This window comes from Ceratosolen solmsi, unplaced genomic scaffold, assembly GCF_000503995.2.
Source record: "Ceratosolen solmsi marchali unplaced genomic scaffold, CerSol_1.0 scaffold1, whole genome shotgun sequence".
NCBI lineage: Eukaryota > Metazoa > Arthropoda > Insecta > Hymenoptera > Agaonidae > Ceratosolen > Ceratosolen solmsi.
In genome coordinates, this window is record NW_011948415.1 from 14,595,162 (window position 1) to 14,619,252 (window position 24,091).

The 24,091-nt window shown below is 26.0% G+C and overlaps 1 protein-coding gene across 1 annotated transcript in view; it reads left to right on the top strand.

The window, feature by feature from the left end:
* The first annotated feature begins 20,134 nt into the window (after window positions 1-20,134).
* Dh44-R1 (Diuretic hormone 44 receptor 1) overlaps window positions 20,135-24,091 on the top strand; it is a 58,456-nt gene continuing 54,499 nt past the window's right edge. Inside the window, exon 1 of the mRNA XM_011495578.1 lies at window positions 20,135-20,321. Within this exon, the coding sequence (XP_011493880.1) occupies window positions 20,135-20,321 (187 nt within the window). The remainder of the gene's footprint in view (window positions 20,322-24,091) is intronic.

The window sequence follows — 24,091 nt, forward strand, 5'->3', positions numbered from 1 at the left end:
TCGCTTTTTCTCTTCGATCTCAATATACTTTATAAAATTATTGCTGTTGAAGGCTAATTATTGCTATCATTAATAACGTAGCAACACAAGATTTGTCGCTACATAGTAGAGTAATCGTTATTACTCATATACTTTTATGAACAAAGATGATTTCGATTTCCGACTGCAATAGATTCCGCAATCTTTTGTCTCTGTATATTTTGCTCGTTTATTACTCAGTGATACCGAATATTACGATTAGTGTGTGAAGTATCATTCCATTTCTAAATAACAATGAACAATATTATTTAATTGTTTAATAATAACTATGATTTATACAGTATGTTATTTTTATGTTATATTTTTATGTTATATATATATATATATATATATATATATATATATAATTGTTCTAGCTGTAATTCAATTTTAATTATATATCATGGAAAAATTAAATTAAAATATAAAATTATTAATATATAATTTCATAAGAAGTATCGTAGCAATTAGGAATCTATCGTTATTATAATCATAATTACAAAGGTCTGAATAATCTTTCTGTAATTATTACATAGAAACTAATTCACACATATTGTTTTATTGTCCGAAAATCTGGAGATTTAAAACTTTCATAGATAGAATAATGTCGTTTTAACTTAACTCAATATTGGTATTATTAAAATTAATAAAATTAAATCACGAAATTAAAAAGTTGCAATTTTTTACTAACATATAGTGATAAATTAATGTTAGTAATAAATCAATAATAAATTGAGATTGTACTTACACTTAAAGATATTTACGCAATTTTGTTATTTGAACATATACGTCAAACACTTAACTTTCAACATATTTTATTTAGATTTTGATTTAAACGACCGAATATAATAAAATTTTAATGAAATTTTTTATTATGTCAAGAATAATGAAATTTCATTATTATAATCAATCATACGCGTGAAATTTTATTCTGGGATTAAATTTATACTTATTTAAAGGACGAGCAGTCTGAGTACGATAAAAAGATCTTTAATGAATGGTTTGGAGCTAAAACGAGTAAGAAATTTTTATACAGATTTAAAAGAAAATATTAATTACAATTTCGTTTTCTCGACTCTAAAGAGACGCTGCTGATCTATACAACTAATTTTGGTTATGCGCGCAAAATTGTTATCGCATAAAATTGTTATTATGTTTTAATGGGTCATGCAAAGGGGTTGTATTTTTTTAAATAATTTCTCATTAATAGTACAGTGATTACGTTTGTAATTGTATGAATTGTAATTTTATTAAATAAAAAAAAAAAAACAAAAAAAAAAACAACAACAATTTATACTTGTTCCTATTTGCTACGAGACTACTAATGGTTATTTTCTTCCAGGAAGGCCAAAATATTACTCTATCAAAGTCACAATTCTCGTAAAGCAGGTTACAGTATTTTCCATATTTTATAAAACTGATATCATACAATATCAAAGAAAAATAGGCAATACATTTACTCATGAGAACTGTTGCAATATTGAATTCTATAAATTTGTAATATTTCGATGAAGTACATTAAAACATAAAAACGTACACTCGTTGATGCATTTGCAAAGAAATTAAAAGTATGATAATTTCATATAATTTTCATTAGCTGAACGAAATTTCAAAATCTATAATCCATAAACTATCGATTATTATATTTTCAAGAAGTGGCAAATGTTAATATTCTTTGCGAACTCTTGCATTGACATCATCTGGCTACGTCTTCGGCATTGTCTTTGATTAAAAAATCTTTTGATTTATGCGCAGTCGATAGTGACTAATGCACTTTAAATCATCCTTATTCATATATTCATCGATAATAATCGTCAAATGAGTAGGAATGAAATAAATATTCCGTTAGAAGGAGTAACGAATTTAGCTAAAATATATTGTTTTATTAATGTTTAGGAAAACTTTAGATGGAAAAACTTGGAATATTCATTCGGTTATAATTATTTAGAAATATTTTATTTTGAAGTTATTGAAGTTTGCTATTAATGCATATAATAACGTGGACTAATTAATTAATTTAATATATTGCATTTTATAATATAAAGTAAAATTAATTAAAAACGTACTTTTATTTTCTTAAGATGTAATTTACGCAACGCACACAAGCGCGCGCACACACACACACACACACACACACAAAACGTCGTATTGTTATTCTTTTTATTTTATATGCATGTTTTGTAGGGTACTTCAAGCCAATTGCATTTATTCAAAATTCACAGGATGTTTGTTCTTAAAAATAGTAATAAAAGTAGAATATTAACAAATTTCTAGCTTGAACATAAAAATTATACAGGCATCATTATTATTAACATAGTGTTTAGAGCTAAAAATTTACAGGAAAATAGAGGTATTTTTGGATAAAAAATAAAATATTTGATATTTGGTTATAAAATATTGAATTTAGGGATAATTGGTATCTGTAATTGATAATCGATTATTTCGTAAACAGTATATTAATCATAAATTATTAAAATGTCAAGGAATAACCTTAAGAAATTCTTGAAGGTAGCAAGAGAGAATAATTAGTTGGATAAGATACGTGTATTTAAAAAATATATCTTTCGCATAAAAATTAATCATATTATGTTAAAATAATTAAAAATTTTGCAATATACAAGATAGAGAGATAAAGTGTTGAGTAAATAATGTATCCAATGGCCAACCTTTGTAATAATTGATATAAGAAATTAATATAACAATTCCTATCAGCGTTAGAAAAAAAAAATAAAAAATAAAAAAATAAAATTGAAATTTTTATATTTTGAAATTGAAATATAAAAATTGAAACTTAATAAAATACTGTTATGTTTTAGTTGCCATTTTAGAAATATTTTTGAATAATACTCGTATTACAACTAATTTTTTAGTTAATAATTTATCAAAGTAAAGTTGATTAATTATATTAAGAATTAGGAAAGGAAAAAAAAAAGTTTAACAACAAAGTTTTAACAATGAAACTTCTAATTATAAAATAGCTCCGGAGCCAGTTGTAATATCAGCAATTATTGTAAAAATTAAAGCAAGCAAAGACGTTTAAAGCTCGCGTTCGTAAGCATTAAAATCGCTGTGCAATTTATTTTATAAAGTTTGAATTAAGAGCTGATAAAGTTTTAAAATTTTTGAAAAACGACGTTGTTGGCAAAGAAATGCAAAGTTAAAGGGAGCTTCTCGAAAGGTCGCGTGGCTTTATTAATAGCGACTAGAAAGAGTCATCTACGACTTTCAACATTTTTTAAATTTATATAACAAGCGGGTAAAAATGTCAGCGATTAAATTAGAAAGATATGTGTGTGCGCGCGCGCGCGGATCCTGTGTGTAAAGGCGGCTTTGAAAGTAGCTAAAAAGTGCTAGTGAATTTAGCCGATGTTTGTTGGAGTCATTGAGGCTTCCTCGACAAAGCCTAGCCGTTACTGAAAAGATACTCGCCTTGAAGATTAAAACGCCAAGCTTTAAAGATATTTCAAAAAATTTTCGGAAAAGCTCTTGAATCCTTCCATACACTGCTAGTCTAAGTCAAGCTCGATGGAAGTCTTGGTAATTCAACATTGGCACGATGGCAATTACGATGGGAATACCGATGAATTAGCTTGTCCTTTTTTTTTTTTTTTTTTTTTTTTTTTTTTTTAAAATACATACTGATCCTTTCGGCTTTAATATCTCGCCGCCTTGCGTTGCGTTTTCAAATATACGAAAGAGAGTAAAGCTCGAGGACTTTATTCTCCGCTCCAACGTTACAAGCCACACGAGCGTTACAAGCGATTCTGTGTGTTCCGAGCACACTCGATTGAAAATATGCTTCGTTCCTCGATAAGTTTGTTTTCCATTTAATGTAATTTTGAGGAACGAACTTGAGCAACGATTTGTAATGCTATTGTTATTTTGCAGAAATTATTTTAAGCTTCCCCACCGGCGCTTAATAGACTCATTATAATTTTATGAAATTTGCGATATTTCTATAGACGTATATCTCTGCAATTTAATGTGAATGTCTGTTTTGGTTGTACTTGGTCATATTTTTAACTTACTTACTTCCTAATTCTATTTTACGTTTACCTTAATAACCGATTGTGTTCCAGGTCAACGTAAACGTAGTTACAACTTAGAAAGCGAATTTTCGCTTTTATTCCTTTCATTTAATAATAGTTAACTGCTCGACAGATTCATATCGAAAGCTCAAACGGATTTTTTTTAATTCAATTATGTGCAGCACAAACATTGATGTAAATATGAATGTGTGTAAGAGTATGGAAACTATAGCTTTGTGATGCTTGTAAATAGACGAGCGTTTACATATCCATTCATACATTACATATCCATATTTTCTGACTTTTACTCAGATTGTTTTCGACAAACACACATATGTATTATGTTTATATTGAATTCAATTTCCTTTCGCGCATGCTTCTGACTGTATGAAAATTTCATTTTTATTTTCGCTTTTTTCTTATCACAAAATTAGTTTAAGAATGAAGTAAATCTATTTCAATGATACTCTAACTATATTATATTCATACAGATAATAATTAACAGTTATAAAATACAAATAAAAAATGTCATAATATATAAAATTTTTTAGATTAAATAACTATAATAAGAATTAAAAATAATTAAAAAAAAAATAATAATTTAATATAAATAAAAAAAAAAACAAAAAACAAAAAAAAAACACAAGAGAAAAAAATTAAGCGAATGAATAAATTATGATTATTACTATTATTATTATTTTGAAAAACCATTCAAGCACTTTATAGTTTCCATTATCAAATGAAAATTAGGTTATATGTTTAAAAATTTTTTGCTTATATATAATATAAATTTATATCTTAAAAGCCATAAATTCAAAGATAATCTCATTTTAAGACTTTGCCATATGATAATTATATCATTTATCGTGAAATGATTATACGTTTTTATACAATAAGAAAGTTACTGGAGACAAAATTCTAAATCAGCACAAAAACATTTCGATCGTTTCATTCAAAGATAATTTAATAGATGAATTTATGCTAATATATATATTTTAAATATAGATGATCTTATGTTTTATAATTCAATAATCAAACAGAAGCTACATTAATACAAGCAAATATTTTCATAAATTAAAAATTAAAGTGGTTCAGAAATTTTATCTCCAGCGACGTAAATACATTATCATTTTGCTTCTTAATCATTAATATTAATTTATATTCACTTATAAATAATACCCCTACATAAAAAAAAAAGAAAAAACAATTAAACAAAATATACAAAGCATTTGTTTTTACTTGAATATTATTTACTAATTAATATTTGCTTAATAAGCAATAAATACTATATTCAAAGTTCAAAAAATAATTATAATATTCAATAACTAATCTGTCGATAGAAATTTATTTGTAATATTATACTTAATGTAACGTATCATATCTATATTGTTTAAAGTATTAAATTTAATAGTAATGTTTTAAAAAACGAATAATAATTAATTCATTATAAATTTTTATAGATTTGAATTTAATGAAAATACTTGTGAAAAGAACTTTTAATAAAATATTTAATAAAATCTCATTAGTTAAGACTGGATAAATATATACTTTTATATGATTTGTACAATTATTAATACATCTGAATTAATTGTGTTTGTATTTTGTTATTAATATTGTAAAAGCCAAAAGAGTTTAATGTTTCAAAAGGTGACATATGTTATTTTAAAGTTAATTAGAAAATGATAGATGTGGAAAATGTAAAGTGCCATTATATTTAAAATAAAATAATACTGGCAAAGTTTGAATTTTTTATGTACTTCCTAAACAAATTTGTACCATTTCAACTAATACAATCAATAATAACTTCTTACACAGCCACATTCTTAAAGTATTATTTATGAATATTACGTTAACATTACTTTGTATTATTTGTATTATTTACTTGAATTTATATTATTTTTTTTTTTTTTGTAATACCTACGACTTATATAAAAATTCGAATCAATTTTAGGATTTATTTGAAGTTTTTTTAAGCACGTTTAATTAAACATAAGATGCCTAGAAAATAAATGTAAATTTAATTCACTTACAATTTCATAAAGAAAGAATTCATTTTGCAGCATTTGCATTTAATTCAAATTCACTACAAATAAATATTATTTTAATGAATATAAAACTAAAATAAAATAATTTTAAAACTAATTGTATTAACTCGTTTCTGTTGTCATCAACAAATACAAACAATTTCAATGAAAGTATTCTATGAAAAATAAATTTTCATTGAATACTTGCTGAGCTGATGCAGTTGTTCACATTTTGCAAATTACATCTCTCAATATATTATTCAGTATATTATTTTTAAATAAAATGACGTCCCATTACATAATCTAAACAAGAATAATATATGTTATTGTACAATGCCTTAACGTTAGCAGCTTTCAACCTTTATTTTTGTTTGTTTGTTTGTTTTTCTAACGAAATATTCCAAATTAATCTAATGAAATTAAATATTTTTATCCAATATACTTCTTCATAATTTATTTTAAATTCTTAATTTTACGTTAATTTAAATTCAAAAAGGCTAAGAATGGCGAATGCAAATTAAACTTGGATATTAATGAAATAAGCTAATAAGATTTATCAATAGAATGTACGATAATAGGTTAAGTAGATAAATTATATATATATATTTATAAATAAATTCACTTTACATTTCAATAATCTGTCAGGAAACTTATGTATAATTATAATTTCTCAATAAGTAGAGAACCGTGATTGTGTGTGAGGTATTTTCACTCAACCTTTAAATATACAGTGAGATAAAATAATAATTTTCTTGACAATTGCATTATAATACAGTTAGATATTCATAATATATAGATTTCTTACAATATAATTGATTTCTTAGTATTCATAACTATTAAAACTATTATCCTAACGTAGTGAATATGTATGAGAACTTTGGAGCAAGAGAATAGGATCTTTTTTTCTTTTAACGAACAAAAGAGCTCGGGACTTCACGTGAATAAAGTTTACGAATGATAGATAACTTTTAATAACTAAATTGCAAACGCAAGTCTTACTGCCGTCTAAAAATCCTTATAGATCAGATAGAAAGGAGCTCAGACATTGCCAACGACTGACGTTTCCGCAGCTCCTGGGGCAAATCTACTTTACGAGTGACAATGCTGTGGGAAAGTCAAACCATTATTCGGATTTGCGATGCTTTATAACAGCGAGTCAATGAAAGCAAGTCAACTTAAAAAAGTCTAAATCATTTTATTAAGAAAGAAATTAGATTTTTAGCTAAGAATGTAAATAGCCTTAAAATATCCATTACAGTTATTCTTTCCAGAAATCTTCAGTTTCAAATTTATAATATTATCAATATTCTTTTCTATCCTTTGTGAAGTCAATTTGACTTTATTAAAAATTGACAATTATATCGCAAGTAAATTACAAATGTCTATTATACATTTAACTATACTATTATTAATGGATTACTTTAAATTCCATTCTAATGCATCAAACATCTCATATAATTTTATTTATCATCACGTTCAAGCTACGTTGATGTGTTTCCCACATACCGAGTTATCAAAAGTTCTTTTTTCATCAATAGACACATTTTCTTGTTATTTTAACTATTCGATGATTAAACTAGAGCATCGACAAAATTAATTAGATTCTCCGAAATTATATCGAGTTACAGTTAAATGTCAATTTAAAGGATCTCCAATATTAAAAAATAATAAAAAAATGTATAATAAATTATATTAAACTATTTCTCATTAGTTTTTAATTTATATATAATAATACGTGTATTATTACTACACAAATTTGAATATAATTTTCTACTTTTCCATTACATTTTAACGTGAGCATTTTTATTATATCCCGAGTTTTAGAAAAGTCACTAATAACTAGTACGTGTTACATTATTATGTTCCATCGTTCATATTGAACAGTGATTATCCAATGAAAAAAAAAAAAAAAAAAAAAAAAATATATATATATATATATATACATATAGATTATTTGAAATTTTTTATTTCTAAAATATTAAAGATTGATATTCATAACATTTGTATTGAAAGTAACTTTTACGTTGGTAAAAGTACGTCTATTCAATTCAATAATATAAATAAATTAATAAGGCATTATCTCGTTATATATATAATCAAACGAGAGAAATAACGAATATATTCTTAAATATTGATATTGGTAATATTATGTAAGAATTAAAAATTATTAAATTATAGAAGCATTTATTATTAATATTCTTTAAATGTACCGTGTAAAAATTACAAAAATAATTACTCCAACATTTTATAATTCACAATTTACACATAGAAATGAATATATATATATATTTTTTTAAACTAACGTTCATTAAATTCAGTAGGTAACTATCTTCTAGTGAATAAAGTTAAAGATAAAATTGTTTTATCTTTCATCAAATGCTCCATTAAAACATTGATTGCCTCACGTTCTCGTTATATTCATATTTCTAATTCCTGTTCATTATGTAGTCTATTTCCTTTATAAGCACATGATAAAGTTTATTTATGTACATAAGGACATAAGTTCATACAAACCATGTATTTATAATTTATAATTTATAACTTATTACTTTGAAATATATATGTTTCCGTATTATTATAACTTAATCATATTTATTATAATGTGACGACGTATTAGACCGACGATTGCCTAATATTATAAAATAATATTCTAATAAATTAAATAAAAATTAAATTAGATTAAAATTAAAGAAATTGTTGAAAGCATATTAATTAAATTATAAATATATATATATATATATATATATATATATATATATATATATATATATATATGAAATGATATGAACACTGAGCAATGTAAGATACATTACAGATAACATGTATGAAGTTACGTAACCCACTAAAGTTGATTTAAGTATTTTCATATTTTAGAAATTCTATTAATAAATTGTATGAAAATTTGTTGGAAGTAAGTTTACAATAACCACACTTTTTTATTGAGATAAAAGCAAAAGAAGTATATCAAGGAGCGTTATTGCTTATATGTCAAGAATAAAGTAAATTAGGACACGCGGCTCAGTTCGTTTAAGGTTCTAAAATTAATAAATAATAATTTTAACTACACGTAAATGATAATTATCACTATGTTTACTGAATAAGAATTACAATTGTTATAAATATAAATTTATAGGTGGAATTTTCATTTTAAAGAAAAGATAAATATTTTATCTGAATGAATAACAAGCCGAAGGATTTTTACTTCCTTCTATGTTATATGATAAAATTTTTGAGTTTTGAATGTCCTCTTACTAAAAATTATATTTTGAAATTTGATGATAACTTCATACATAATCGAAACTTACATATTATATTAAAAATATCAAAAGTTATTGTACGATAAATCATTATTGAAGCTTAATATATTATATAACGTAAGAAATATGATAAATAATCAGAAATTACATTATTGTGTGAGTACTATATATTTTATTATTGTATATTATTGAATTTGGTATTAAAATTTTTAATATTAAAACGCACATTTATATGTGACATTACTTCACGAGAAATATGATTTTCTACTGCCTTCATATAACATTCAAGACTCATTTCTAAAGTATTGAAAGAAAAATAACGAATCGCTTGTTTAAATTAGAAATTTTCTGCAGCTACTTTTAATGTTGGATATGGGAGAAAATATCAGAAATCAATGCTAAGCAATCGAATTGCATTAGTTAATTTTAATAGCCTAAGAATAAATTTCAATTGAATAATTGGTATCTGATAAGATTCGTACTCTACTTCAAAACTATTGTTTAGTTCAATAATATTGTTGACAATATGTATTAAAGGTCAGTCAAATAGTCATAATTACTTCTAAAAATCAATCTTGTTGCGTTAATTATTTTAGAACTCTTCTTAACAGCAATATTATTCAACACAATCCCCTCTTGTTATTTATTTATTTATAGAACAAAAATTAATATTGATAGTTGATCTAAGCAGATCTGTCAAGTTTAAATTTTATCTAACTACTCGCGGGTACACGTAACTTTAGCGTACGTGGTATATGTTAATGTACAGTTTTTTTTTTTTTTTTTTTTTTTTTTTAAAATTTTATTTACCTATAAACATAGATATTTTATTATGACATTAGAATTAAATCATTGAGATAAGATCCGATCATTGATAATTTTTCGTCAATCGAGATACTTTATCTTGAGCAGTTTTATAAAATAAAGATACTGTTTAGATTTAAAACGTCATTTTAAAAATGAAAAGGAAAATTTCTTTTCACCAATTGATTTAATAGAAAAAAAATTTCATAATCATTAGCACAATATGTATATGTGAAATAGAAAATTACTATGAAATGAGATTTTCATTATTTATACGTCTGATTCGTCAGTTAAATTTAATTATTTGACTTTAGATTTTGCAAATCAATTAATTACTAGTGGATTATATAAATATCGTGAATATTTCAATATACTTTTTATTATTTAGTATTGACAAAATCGAATATATTAACCTGCGTATTATGAAATAATAATTTCATCGTAGAATTTATTTTTACGTAAAATTTATAAATATACTTTATTAAGGATTTACTTTTCATTTTAATATAGCAAATAATAATTTTCAATATTAATTTTAAAATGAATTCAATTAATTGTGCAAATAAATAGTTATTGAGAAATTTAACATTCATGAAATATAAATTACCTTTTCACTCTACTGATAATATTATTATATTATTTGTTTTATATTATATTTTTTATTATTTTATACATTACATTGCATACTATAGCATGTAATATTATAATGTACAATTAACTTGTAATATTACATAACATTAAGAATTGTTGAAAACGTACAATTTCAGTCTACACTGTTTACAGTTCATTTGTATTTCATTTGCATTCTTTCTCTAATAAGTTGAAGACTATTGTTATGTTTAATTAAAAAAAAAAAAAAAAAAAAAAAAAAAACAGCACAATAATGTACTACATCCTAAAAGATTTGACGTTCAAGAAGAATTTTTTTCAAAGTAAAAGTTAGAGAACACGAACGAGAAGAATCCACTTATGTAAACGTATGGATTCTTCTTCTTACAGATTTTGAGAAACTTGATTTCTTTTAAGCGAATACAATGTGTAATGACATTCCTGGAATTTTTTGAGAGATAGAATGTAAGAGACTGATATTGCGAGAAAAGAGGATTAGATAAGTATTTTTTTTTCAGTCATTTACACGGAGAAATAGGATACTGTATTATTATTTTCAATAAGTTCATAAAAACAAATTCTAAGTAAGTCAGTAAGCAATCGAAAAACTCATAAAATTTATAATTATACAATATTACTCAATCAACTTATATGAATTTGCTCTCTAGTAGTAAATTAATATTATACAAATAATGGCATTAATAACCGAGCTTACACTTATAATTTCAATTAAATATAATAATTTCATAAGTATTTAAGGAAGACTATTTTTCGTATATTTTACATTTTCTATAAGATTCCATTTAATTTTTGTATTTTGTTCAATAATCATCCATTTTTAATATGTTTCCCATTTTTTATAAAAATTCTTTTCGTTTCGTGAATTTAAGGATAACATCACACGACTATCATAGTATTCTCAATTCTCTAATTTCAATAAGCTATGTAACATACGAAAATACATAATGAAATGTTGATGAAGAATACATTAAAGTTTTTGCAAAATATTCATTATTATGGAAATGATCTTCAAAGCATGGTAATTCCTGATTGCTGTTAGTCAGCTGAATAAAAATCTCTTTAATTGTTAAATAAATTGTATTTTAATAAGAAAAGCGTAATGCGACTGTAATAAATTATGAGAGAATTCAATAGATACACCGTGTTGATACAGCATCCAATTGCCCAAAGGCGAAGTATCGTGATTGTGTGTGAGACGGACATCCGTTTCATCAGTTATACAAGTTGAGATACTATAAATATCGAGAAGTTTAATAGTACAAAAAAATGATCTGAATATAGTAAAGTTGCATAAGCATATGAAAGGCGAATGAATTAAAAAAAAAATTTAATTTATTCGGCCTCAGCGTAATTTCCTCCATATTTTCCAACATTCGTTATTAATATCAATATATTTAACAGCTACTATTTAATAAATTACATTCATATGATAATATGGTATTTTGCAATTAGAACTATTATTTGTTCACAAGTTATTATAAGTTCCTTGTATAATTGTTTTTATTATAATAGTTTTAATAATCATGTAAAATATTTTTATCTTGTATGGTGACTATTTTTTATTTTTTTTTATTTTTTCATATTGAAAATTTTAAATATTTATGTCTAATTAACATAATATTTATTAATAATAATTCATAAAAATTACATCTATTAAAATAAAATATGAAATAGTTAGAACTAGTATAGTTATTATATTTCCATTGAAAAAAGAAAAAGAAATTCCCCTCATTGAAAATATTAAAAAAAAAATTACAAATGTAGAATTATTATATTAATTATCTTTAAATTATTAAGAATGAATACATATAGTAAAAATATATTTTTTATCTCATTATTTTTATTATTTACTTTTAATATTTATGTTAATTCGTAAAGGTATATCGATGATTGAAACAGTTTATAAATATAATATTCATTCAATGTATAATATACAAATCATTTAGAACAAAAAAAAAAAATCTATCTAGTAGAAAGTCTTTAAGTAAATGTATCAGAAAATAAAAATAAAGTTTCCTCTTTTCGAAACAATATATAAATTTTATAATGATCTCTAAATCTCGATATTAATATAATAAAGATAAACATTATATATATAAAAAAAAAAAAAACAAATATATGGAATACTGATCTGTAACGCTGTAATAATTGTCTTTATCGATGAAAAAGAAATATTTGTATTTATTTTATAAATTTTTACCAGTAGCCGCGACCGAGAAAGAGACATGTCCTTATAGACATTCGTATAACATGTTGATGCAATATTATGTTTCATTGTATTACTTTAGACTTAATTAAACGACAAATTAATTAAACGACAAAAGAATCAGAATTAAACATAAAAATTATCTGCACTGAATTTCGTTTCATTCAAAAGACATAGAATATCGCAGCATTTAATTAAAGTATCGGTAAATATATTTGCATTATTTATAACAAATATAAAAATAATTACTACATTTTAATATTTGCACATGTAATAGCAGCTTTTTTATTGGTTTCAGTTTCTTTTCGATGTTTACAAAGTTATTTTTGCAAATGTTCGTATATTTTTATCAAAATTCCGTTACAGATCAAATTTTACGTTTTCCATACAGTAATAGATTTTCCAAGAAGTTTTAATGTTTTAAGAGCTCATCGTTTACCTATATGAACATAATGTTCCACCTTGACATTTCACAAGAAAAACAGTTATAATTAGAAAGTATTCGATTTCTTTATTCATCATTTACGTATATATATATTGCATATAAAGTTTGTATTATATTCTGCAAGAATAATCAATATTAGGAATATTTGTAAAATAATTTGTTATATCCAGAACAAGTATTACATAAAGTCATAATTCTATTTATCTATTCTTGAAGTTATTGACATTTACATATTTTAACTGAACATTTTGAATAAAAATTCTAACAAAGTTAACTGCACGTTTAAATACCAAATAGCATTCACGTTAATATTTACGAGTTCAAATTTATGCTATAAAATTTATTGACGTAATTATTGAAAAAGGAAACTTTTATTAGTCAGATATACTTCTGACGTACTTGGATTCAATACAATTTAATATTAATAAATAATATATAAGTTACTAATGAGTCTTGTATCATTCAGAGAAGTATAATTAAATATAAATACACTAAATGATTATTTTGTTCTTGATATTTTTATTAATGCAAAAATCATGCATTATAGTCTTATTATGTTATCGATAGGCAGTTTATTATTTCTACTATTTCAAACGTTAAAATTAGTATAAAATCTCTCTGTTGTTATGTGTGTGTGCGCGCGCGCGCGCGCGCGCAATACAAATATAATTGCTATTGAATAAATATCCATATTCAATTATAATTAAAAGATGACAATGATTTCAATACAAAAGCATTCTAGTAATAGAAGGACATTTTTACTTTTATCAAGTTGCACATATTAATATGATAGCTTATATAACGAAGTTAAATGATTTACCAACATATATAATATATTCCTTAAGCGATTTGAATTTGTTTGTATTTTAATACTATTCATCATGAAAGAATAATATTTATAAAAAAAAAAAAGAAAAAAAAAAAGAAAAAAAAAAAGAAATAAAAAAACTTACGTCGACCCTATTGTACATAAACTTTTTCTTTTCAATTGTCATATGTGATCGATGGTCAACAGCTTCTCAATCTATTATCAATCAAATAAACTATTTATTGAATAGTACTGTGTCAGTGAAAGTCCATTCTACACAATGCCAATTGTCATAAACACGTCTGCAGTAATTTAGTTGCATCACAAGTCATAATCATTAATACACTCGTCCCATTACTACACGCTAAATTCGAATCTAACAGTACGTCGTTATTTCATAAGTAAAACGAAAATGTATGATATCCATTTAAACGATCCCCACTCATAAATGAATCTCATAATCCACGTTCAAGAAATAAGAGGAAGTAGCAAAAAATTACAACGATTCATTAACTCACTTCTTTTTTTACTTCATTAAATTAAGATAAAATGAGGCCGAATGAAAGACGAAATTTTATTTGTACAGTATTATGCTGAGCATTTATTTAATAAGATAAATAATATCGAGTCGATTGACTGTGTGGATAATTAAAATATAGTAATTAAAGATAATGATATCATTAATTAATGAGCCATAGTTATAAATGTTACAATTATTATTGTCAAATAATAATAAAAAAAAACATTTTTTTTAACGATTTAATAAAAGAACTGAAAATTCTCAACAAAATTTTCTAAATGATCGTTAAAATATTCTAATATTCTAGTGTTCTTTTCTTTTAGGTTTAGTATGCACTGTATATTAACATTAAAGAAGAATATCTTTATATGTTTAATAATAAATTATATTTCATAAAGATGATAGTAAATTATGCTCGTAATATACGATGAATTTGTAACAAAACTAAGGAAAAGTATAAAAGATACTTTGATTTAAAGATAAGTTTTAATCCGTGTGGATGTAGCAAAAATTTAGAAACTAGAACAAACTTCGTTCAATTTAATTTTACTTTCAACGAAGATGGTCGATTTACATTTTTTTTTTAATTAAAGATTCCTTTACAGTTTAAGTAATAAAATATATTTCATACAATGTAAATTTACTTTATGATGGATGGATGATTTTAGCGCATATTGAATATTTATTTATATCGAAGAATATTTCGTTTTATATTTTCAATAATAGAGCATATAAAATAATTACCAATGCAACGATATTGATAAATTTTAATTTAATCGAAAACCTTTTTATAGCTTTACATAAGAAAAGAATAAAATGTAAATAAGCTATATTAATTTGACTAAAACATTCCCCAATACAGTTAAAAGAATTGAAAATATTAAAGCTCGAATAATAAATTCTTAAACCATGAAATTATTGCATAATACACATTTAACAAACTATTTCATTAATAATTTCAGCTATAATTAATTTTTTTTTTTGGTTATAAAAAAATAAAGTGTTAATTACTAGTATTTGTTATAAGTGTATTTACGATAAAAATTTAAAGGAAATAAATTGACTTTTTCAACAAATGCAAAAATTACATTTTCTATCATAATTTGTCTTCCTTTGCAGTATAATTAAATAAAAATTTTTTCGTTTACAGTAATTTGTTCTTTAAATTTCATTAAAGAAAGAAAATCATTTGTTAAAGTTTGCTTATAAAGTTTTAAAACTAGAAACATTTCCGAAACATAATACAACGAAAATCTTAAATAACTGCTTGGAATGAAACTACATTTGTTTACACATAAGCAACATTGTCTAAACGTATTTCAACAATTTTACAATTTCATAAATCTCAATTTATGTATATAACCTTTTAAATATAGGATTTATTTGAAATAGAAAAATAGATTTATTTGAAAAACGCTAGCTTGTTAAACTAACAATGTCATACGTAGACAATGTATTGACGAATATGAAGATATGAGAGAAAAAAATTCTTTTTTTTTTTTTTATTTTATCAATGGATAAGACGATAAAAAAATTTGACCATAAGAACAAATGTAATTTGTGATAAACTTATAATGCAATTGCTATTCTTAAGGGGAAGGCATGATTTTATGATTTGGATAAAAATCTTGATAAAATAAATTGATTTTCGTATAATAATATTCAAACGAATGAAATGAACTTATCGACATTAATGAATTTGAGGCTCAAGGAAAATTTCAATGGAATTTGTCTTTTTAAGAAATAAGCATTTAATTGTTAGAATTAATTAGAACGCTGAATTAGACTTTAATTGAATTGACCTCCTCAACTCAATACCGTTTCTCAATTGTAATATTCGTCTATTGACAACAATTTCTTATTTATGACTACTCCTGTTTGAAGAAATCAATGTCTAAAGTTGCGCTCTCACTCGCCCATGTAACTGATAATAAAATTTCAGCGATAGTTACGTCGGACGACGAGCCACGATATCGCAAAAATAATCGCTTGATTGAATATGCCTAACACTCGAGCCAATTTCTCGAGGGAATTTGAACTGAGACTACTATTCTCCTAGCATTGTGTAATTAATCGACGACTAATTTACTCAAAAGTACCTTTGAGGTAAGATCACCGATTCGTGGACCATCGGACGGAACCGGTCATAACGATCTCAGAATTTGTTGATCATTGGTTCGTCATTTGTAGCTCATTGGCCAAAGTTTAAGCTTCGCCGTAGCATTTGACTCCGCATCCTGAGCAAAGTCTCTCGACCTTAGATCAACGGGCACCGTTTGCGCCACTTCCGGCTGTTCTGTTCAACGCGAGTCGATACGTACGAGGACAGCAGCGGTATTCGCGGCAGCGAGACACTGCCTCCGAAATTTAATTTCCCCGGGTGTTGTTAGAGGTGAAGGATCTGTGCCCGCGCGCCCCGGCCCGATTAATTCACGGGTAGGCGGGCGGGAGTCGCCGGCAACCTGTGGAGGAGGCGCATGCGCCCGGGCGTCTCCCGACCACGGACTCTCGAACGGGGTAGCCCGAGGATCACGGCAGGCAGCGACAGACGGTCCAGTCGTCGAGATGCGTCTCAGCGTCGGGGAAGCCGCCAAGTGTCGTGTATCGCGATCACTCGAGTTCGCGCTCTCGAGGTCGTGATGCCGATGGAGGTCCAGCTACGAGGAAGCTTAGGCGAAACAACGCGGTCGTGTGCACGGGCGACCCTTTTCAAGCTCACCTTTTTCATTGCCCGACTCATGACTCGAATGAGTTATTTGAAAGATTGAGCGTTTAATCGAGGGACAATGTGTCGGTGAGTGGATCCGGCACTTCCGGTATTTGTTTATGCATTTGTTTATGCTGCGTGCGATAAGTATAATCTTTGGCCAGTTTGTCATTGTCATTTAGGTATTATAGTATGGAGACGACATGTAGCTATGAAGGAAAGAGTTTGCTTTGGAAAATGAGTGGAACGGAGTTCGTTTAGGTAATTACGAGATGAAATAAGTGGAATGTTGTCGCGTTGCTCGTATTGCTTAAGCATATCGCGAAATAATAATAAATATAGCCTCGTTTATAAATTAATTTTCATATATTTATATAAAGTACTTTCATTGGCCCGGAAATACGATAAAAATGAATTTGAGTTAATAAAATAATTATGTATCGTGCTATAATCATGCATGTGTGGGACGTATCGATTGTCCTCTATGTTATGGCGTTGATCGATCGAAGTAGCTCGAATGTTTATGATAAATCGAAATCAGAGCGAGTTGTATAATTTTACAAGTAAATTTATTACACGTTCAATAAACTTTGTGGGAAATGAAAATGGACATATTATTAAGTGCAATGTCATTAATTAACTATCTTGCTCGTTAGATCATTATTAACTTGGCATATGTTAGTTTCTGCGACATAATTGCTAGACAAGTAAATTTTTTAGCAAAATGGTTACGTGTAATAAAATGTAAATGATTACTATCGTTCGAGCACGCAATCAAATAAATTTACAAAACTGCTAGTTCATAGTTTAATAGTAGTTAGGTACGTGTTAAATAAAGCCGTAAATTTATGTTAACCTTAATTCACTGTTTAAATGATTTCTTATTGAATTAATAATAGTCTGAAAGATCATTTATTCAATTACAGATATTTTATATTATATGGATGTCTTTTTTTCATAAAAATTTGTTATACACCTCGTTTACATGAGAATTATTTAATGAGATTTTTAATGAGAATGAATCTTATTATCATAAATTCCGTTTCAATTAAAAAAAAAAAAAAAAAAAAAAAAAAAAATTAAATACCTGCAACACCTTGGCAACATACAGATTAAAATCAAATTAGGTAGAAATTGTACAATTTAATAAATCTGATTTTTTCTATTAGATAGGTATGACTTCCCTTAAAAATTGATTTATTTTATTTTGTTTTTAATCAAGGAATCGAATCAAAATTCAAACCAATTATCAAGGAGAAATTACTATTACATTTAAGAAAAAATATAAAAAAAAAAGAAACTAAAAAAAATTAATTTTACTGCTAATGATAAATTCAGACGGATTTTTTTATTTATTTATTTATTTTTTTTTTTAATTAACGCGTAAATATTATTATATTATGAGTAGTACTTTGGACGAATACATTGATAAAATTTATAATAAAGACAATTGTAAATCCATATATTTCATGTTTATTAACGCACAATTAAATGAAATAATAGAATGTATTATTTTAGAACACATTGAGTATTTTCACCTCGTCGGATATTGTTTTTCTGTTTTTTTTTTTAAACTTCGCACAATCAACGATCAAGATACATAACAATTAAAATACTTTTCATAAAAAAAAAAAAAAAGTGGCTCGGATCCGAGTTCTCAAATTATTTATACACTACTCCTACAGAATGTAATAATACGATAAAATTAACTTTGCAAACTACATTATTTAACCACCACTGCCCATTATCATTTCATTACCGAATGTACATTTATTTATTATGCCCTAGTTCCAACAACAAATTATTATTAATTGCTGATGATTTTGTTTTTGCACTATTGCGTAATGTCGTTATTAATGTTTTTTATGCTTGTTGCAGAAAATTAAAATAGTCATATGTGATTGATAAAAAGAAGGAAGTCGATCCTCTATCAAGAAAAGGTCTGGTGAAACTTGCCGTGATACAGAGTTTCGATTTGCACGTAAATCGTCGGTGTAGCTAGAGTGTAAATTTTCAGAATGAGAAGAAAAAGGACAAAGACAATTGAAATTGCATTCAAGTTGCCGTCGCATTAGACAATACAAAACCGCAAAGAAAGTTGTATAAAAAGTTTTACTATCTATGCGAAGCTATAATTACTTGAGAATTAAAGCTTCTTAATACAAATGCCATTTTGAAAGTGTCGAAATTGTCTGGAATTGCGAGAGCATAGACGAAGTAAACGTGCGATAAAGTGTTAAAGTACATTACTTCAGGCTTGAAGAGACGAGGATAATGATCGATGAACTTGCTCGGCTGAATAAAAAATGTTCGTCATATCGTGATCTCATAGAGCTCGTGATCGAGCAGATTCCGGTATTTTGGCATCTCGTTAACATAAATAGCGATCAAATAAGTGTGATTCAACGATCGAGGGAAGCAGCGTAATTATCAAATTAATCAAAAGCTGTGAAAATATTATTAAAGCATCGTCGGTCGCTTGGCGATGATGAGGGAACGCGCGTTACAAGTGCCAATTGCGAATGCCAAGCGAGCCAAGACTCGCGCGAATCTCTCATCGTCCGAACGCTTCAGGCGAAGCTTATCCGAATAATCCGGAAGTCGGGCTCACCTGCGGCAGTTTACGGTGACGGAAGCCGAGTTTCTAGCAGCGAGGAGCGAATGAGGAGCCGGGACGAGTGCCACAAATGAAGGACAAAAGTCGGAACACGGAGGTGGATTGCAGCAGGCGGCTGGATGAGGAAATTGCCGAAATTGAACCGAATTGCCTAGCCTCCTGGGACAGTCTCCTATGCTGGCCAAGGACGAGGGTGGGGAGTCTGGCGGTACAGCCCTGCTTCGAGGAGCTCCATGGCATCGAATACGACAGCAGCCGTGAGTTTTTTCACATTCGCGCTCTCGATTTTCGATGCAAATTAATCGTAAGGTTGGCCTCGTTCAGCGCATTATTTCGTTCCTTTACTGCGAGTGAGGGGGAATCGATGTTTTCACGGGATAAGCCATAGTATGGATATTGTAATGAGAATTATTGAAAAGTAATATTAAAAGTAATGTATAAGCTTTGCTGTGGATTATACTTACGGGCGATTATTGCATTCGGTCAAATTTTAATGATTAATAATAATTTTATGCCCAATAAAACGTAATTATGGTAATATAAATAAATGGAATTATACGGGCGGTGTCTTTGGGGCGGGGAAGGGTGAGCTTTGTATCGAGGAATTACGTTATACGGACGTTTAATGAGCTATTGTTAATGAACTTAAAGCATTATTGTCGAAAGATTAATTTTAGAAACAAATTGTCTATCGTTATCCGAGTTCTCGGATAAGAGAATTCATTCAAAATTAAATTACTTTTCAATTTATTTGATAAATTTTTCAATATCTTCTTACACTTTCACTTTATTATATCTGAACAATCGACGAAACGAAGATTTTTTACTGGAAAGCAATATAGCGAGTACAATTGTCGCCATAAAATTCATTGCTTTACATGGACATTTATGAATATATTTCTGATGTTACGTTTAACCTTTGGTAATGATGCGCATAAAAACTTTATACATCTTTTTCTAAGTTCGTTAAACTTCTTTAATAGTCAAGTTTAAATTAATGATAATTCGTTTTAATAATAAAATCAATTGTGGGTACATCATTGGATTAGATTCGTTTGATGTAAAAATTTGACACGTTGAAAGCGTTAAAATCGTCGATAAATCTTTTTAAAAACGATGCTGAATATGTAAAAATTTCCATGCACAAAGATTCGACAATTTTGTCATTTACTCATCGATATTTATTATTGCAGATCGATACTTACTTTCAAATTGAGTAAATACAATAGTTTTAAATAATTAATGTTAAGCAACTATGCACTATAGCGATGGGTAGACAATTCCTCATCGTCTATCGAACAAAAACGTGTAAGATAATTAATAATAATAATACATATATTGTTTATTTAGCAATTTCACTTTAAATCCGAGTGCGGTATCGCAGTTACAATACACGAGTATCTAATGTACTTCCATTGATAACCGTTCAAATATATATATATATATTTGAATATTATCCTATTCAATGACATCTCGGGCCTCCGGTTAACTAGTTTACCATCCATGCAACATAACCATATTGGACTTATTATTAACCTGGTGATATATGCGATAATGTTTAATAGCACAAATGTATAAACACTTGTAAATATATTATATAAGTATGGAATAATCGTCATAATTTTTACGCCTTACAAATCTTTAATCGGTTTACTTAAGTAGTGCGTTCTACGCACATCTTATAGCTTATTATAATTAAAAGTTTTGCTTAGCTTTTTCATTTAAAATAATAATTTGGAGATAAATGGTCATTAGACTATGGTAAGATTATTTTTATATTTAATCTCCGTTTCACTCTATTATTGTAGAAACATTTTTAAATAAATCATAGTACTACCGTTATTTGTTTTATTTTAATAAATTATATGAATTTCAAATGTTAAATTTAATAATATTCGAACGATTACGTTTAATAAAACGTTTTAAATGTAATGTCTACTTAAACGGAATATAAATAATAGTAATACTGGCTATACTTTATATTATAAAAGATAAAAAAGCCACAAAAAATTAAAATATTTACAATAGAATCATAAATTTATCTATGTTAATTACTATTGCCAAAAATTTCGAATGAAAATCTATTTTTTACAATTATAATTACAATATAAATTGATTGATAAATATATTTATTCTTACGTTATAAAAATAATTGTACATCAAACGTAATAATGCATTCGCAAAAAATTAATTAATTGGAGCTCTTACCAATTATTACATTTAATTACCGTGTATATTTTTTTCACACAATGCTCTCCAATATTTTTTTATTTTCATTTACTTTCTATGCATTAATTTGTAACCTGTGTTTTTCGATTTACTTTAATAATCGACTATAAGTCTTAACAATAGAAGAAGTACATTTTGTGCATGAGATGCATTCGTATCGCAAGAAGAGAAGAAAATATACAAGTATGGACTAGGAATTTTCTAGGTAAATTCTTGAAAAATATTTAATTAGTAAGAAATCGTTTTAATACATGCGAATCAAATTTTAAATTCATTTTCCATTTCAATGCACTTTAATTTTAAATTCTAGTTAAATTATTACACGGATCTTGTTTTTAAGGATTGAAGTATTTATCAGACGAATCCGCTGTCTAATTATATTTTATTTGCATATAGTAAAATAATAAAGAGAAAATTAAAAAAATATTCTCTTTTCAATCGATATAATTTTTGTTCATTAAACAATGTCAAACTAAGCATGAATAAATTATCTTCGACAGTTCAATCGAATTAACCACTTTATATTATTAAAAAGTGTGAACGTGCACAGCCAGTATGGTTATTGCATTAATAATAAACCTGCACCACTAGGATTCCCTTCGATAAACATTTTTATATTATAACCATCGTAAAAATGAAATTGATATAATTTTAAGATTACGCTAAAAATTAAAAACAATCAAGGCATAGATATATTCAATATTGTCATTCGATTTCATAATAAACACTTACGTCGCAAACTTATGTTCTCTTCATCAACAAACGTAGTTTAAATTTTAAGGATTTTCTCAGTCTTAGGAGACGATTATGTGAAAACCTTATTTTTCATTTTATAAATTCTTAAAATTGATAATAAAATTAAACAGTTCTAAATGTAAATATAAATTTTTGTTAAATAACAAATATTTGTATTTAATTTTGGGATAGAATTAATTGCAAATTATTTTCCTTCGAAAGAATTAAAAATTTCTTTTTATGATAGATAAAATAAAAATAATAAGTATTAATAGAGTCAGTCGGCGCTTAGAAATTTTAGAAAGACACGTATAATTATTAACTTGAACTTCTTACAAAATATTAATCGGAAAGAAATTTCAATATTGCCCTGTTACAATTTTAATTGAATTTCGTGATATCGTAATCAATTGATTAAAGTTAAAAGAAACATAATTTATTACAATCTTGTAAATTATATGTTGTATAACAAATAACATGTGTACATATAATTTATAAAGTTTTATATTTATTAATGTCTAGCATTTATTTTTACTTTTGATATATTGTGCTACATTTTATCTTGTTTAGATAAGTTATATCATATTTTTAAAACTTTACAAAAGAGTAATCGAATTAAATCTTACAACTTTCTTTTCACATAATATGTATCATATAGTATCGATTATCTATTCTGTTATTGCCGAGCAATTCATTTACGTATTATATAATCTAATGATTATTTTATAACGAATATTATAATTAATATAATATACAATGTATTTTTTTATCAATTCTCTCATTCTTACGTTACATGCATATAATTGTCCATTTAATGTTTAAAGTAAAAACTAAATTTTTTCTAAAATATATATATCAATCAACAATTTACTTAATTAATTACTTAAATTTAAAGCACTTACTTATCTACTAAATATATACATACACACACACACATATATATTTATTTATTTAAATTATATAATATCTAATATGTATAAATATTGAGTATATTTTAAAATTAATTATATATGTAGAAATGACGAATTACCTTAACCCTCCCAATATCTTTTTAAATGAAATA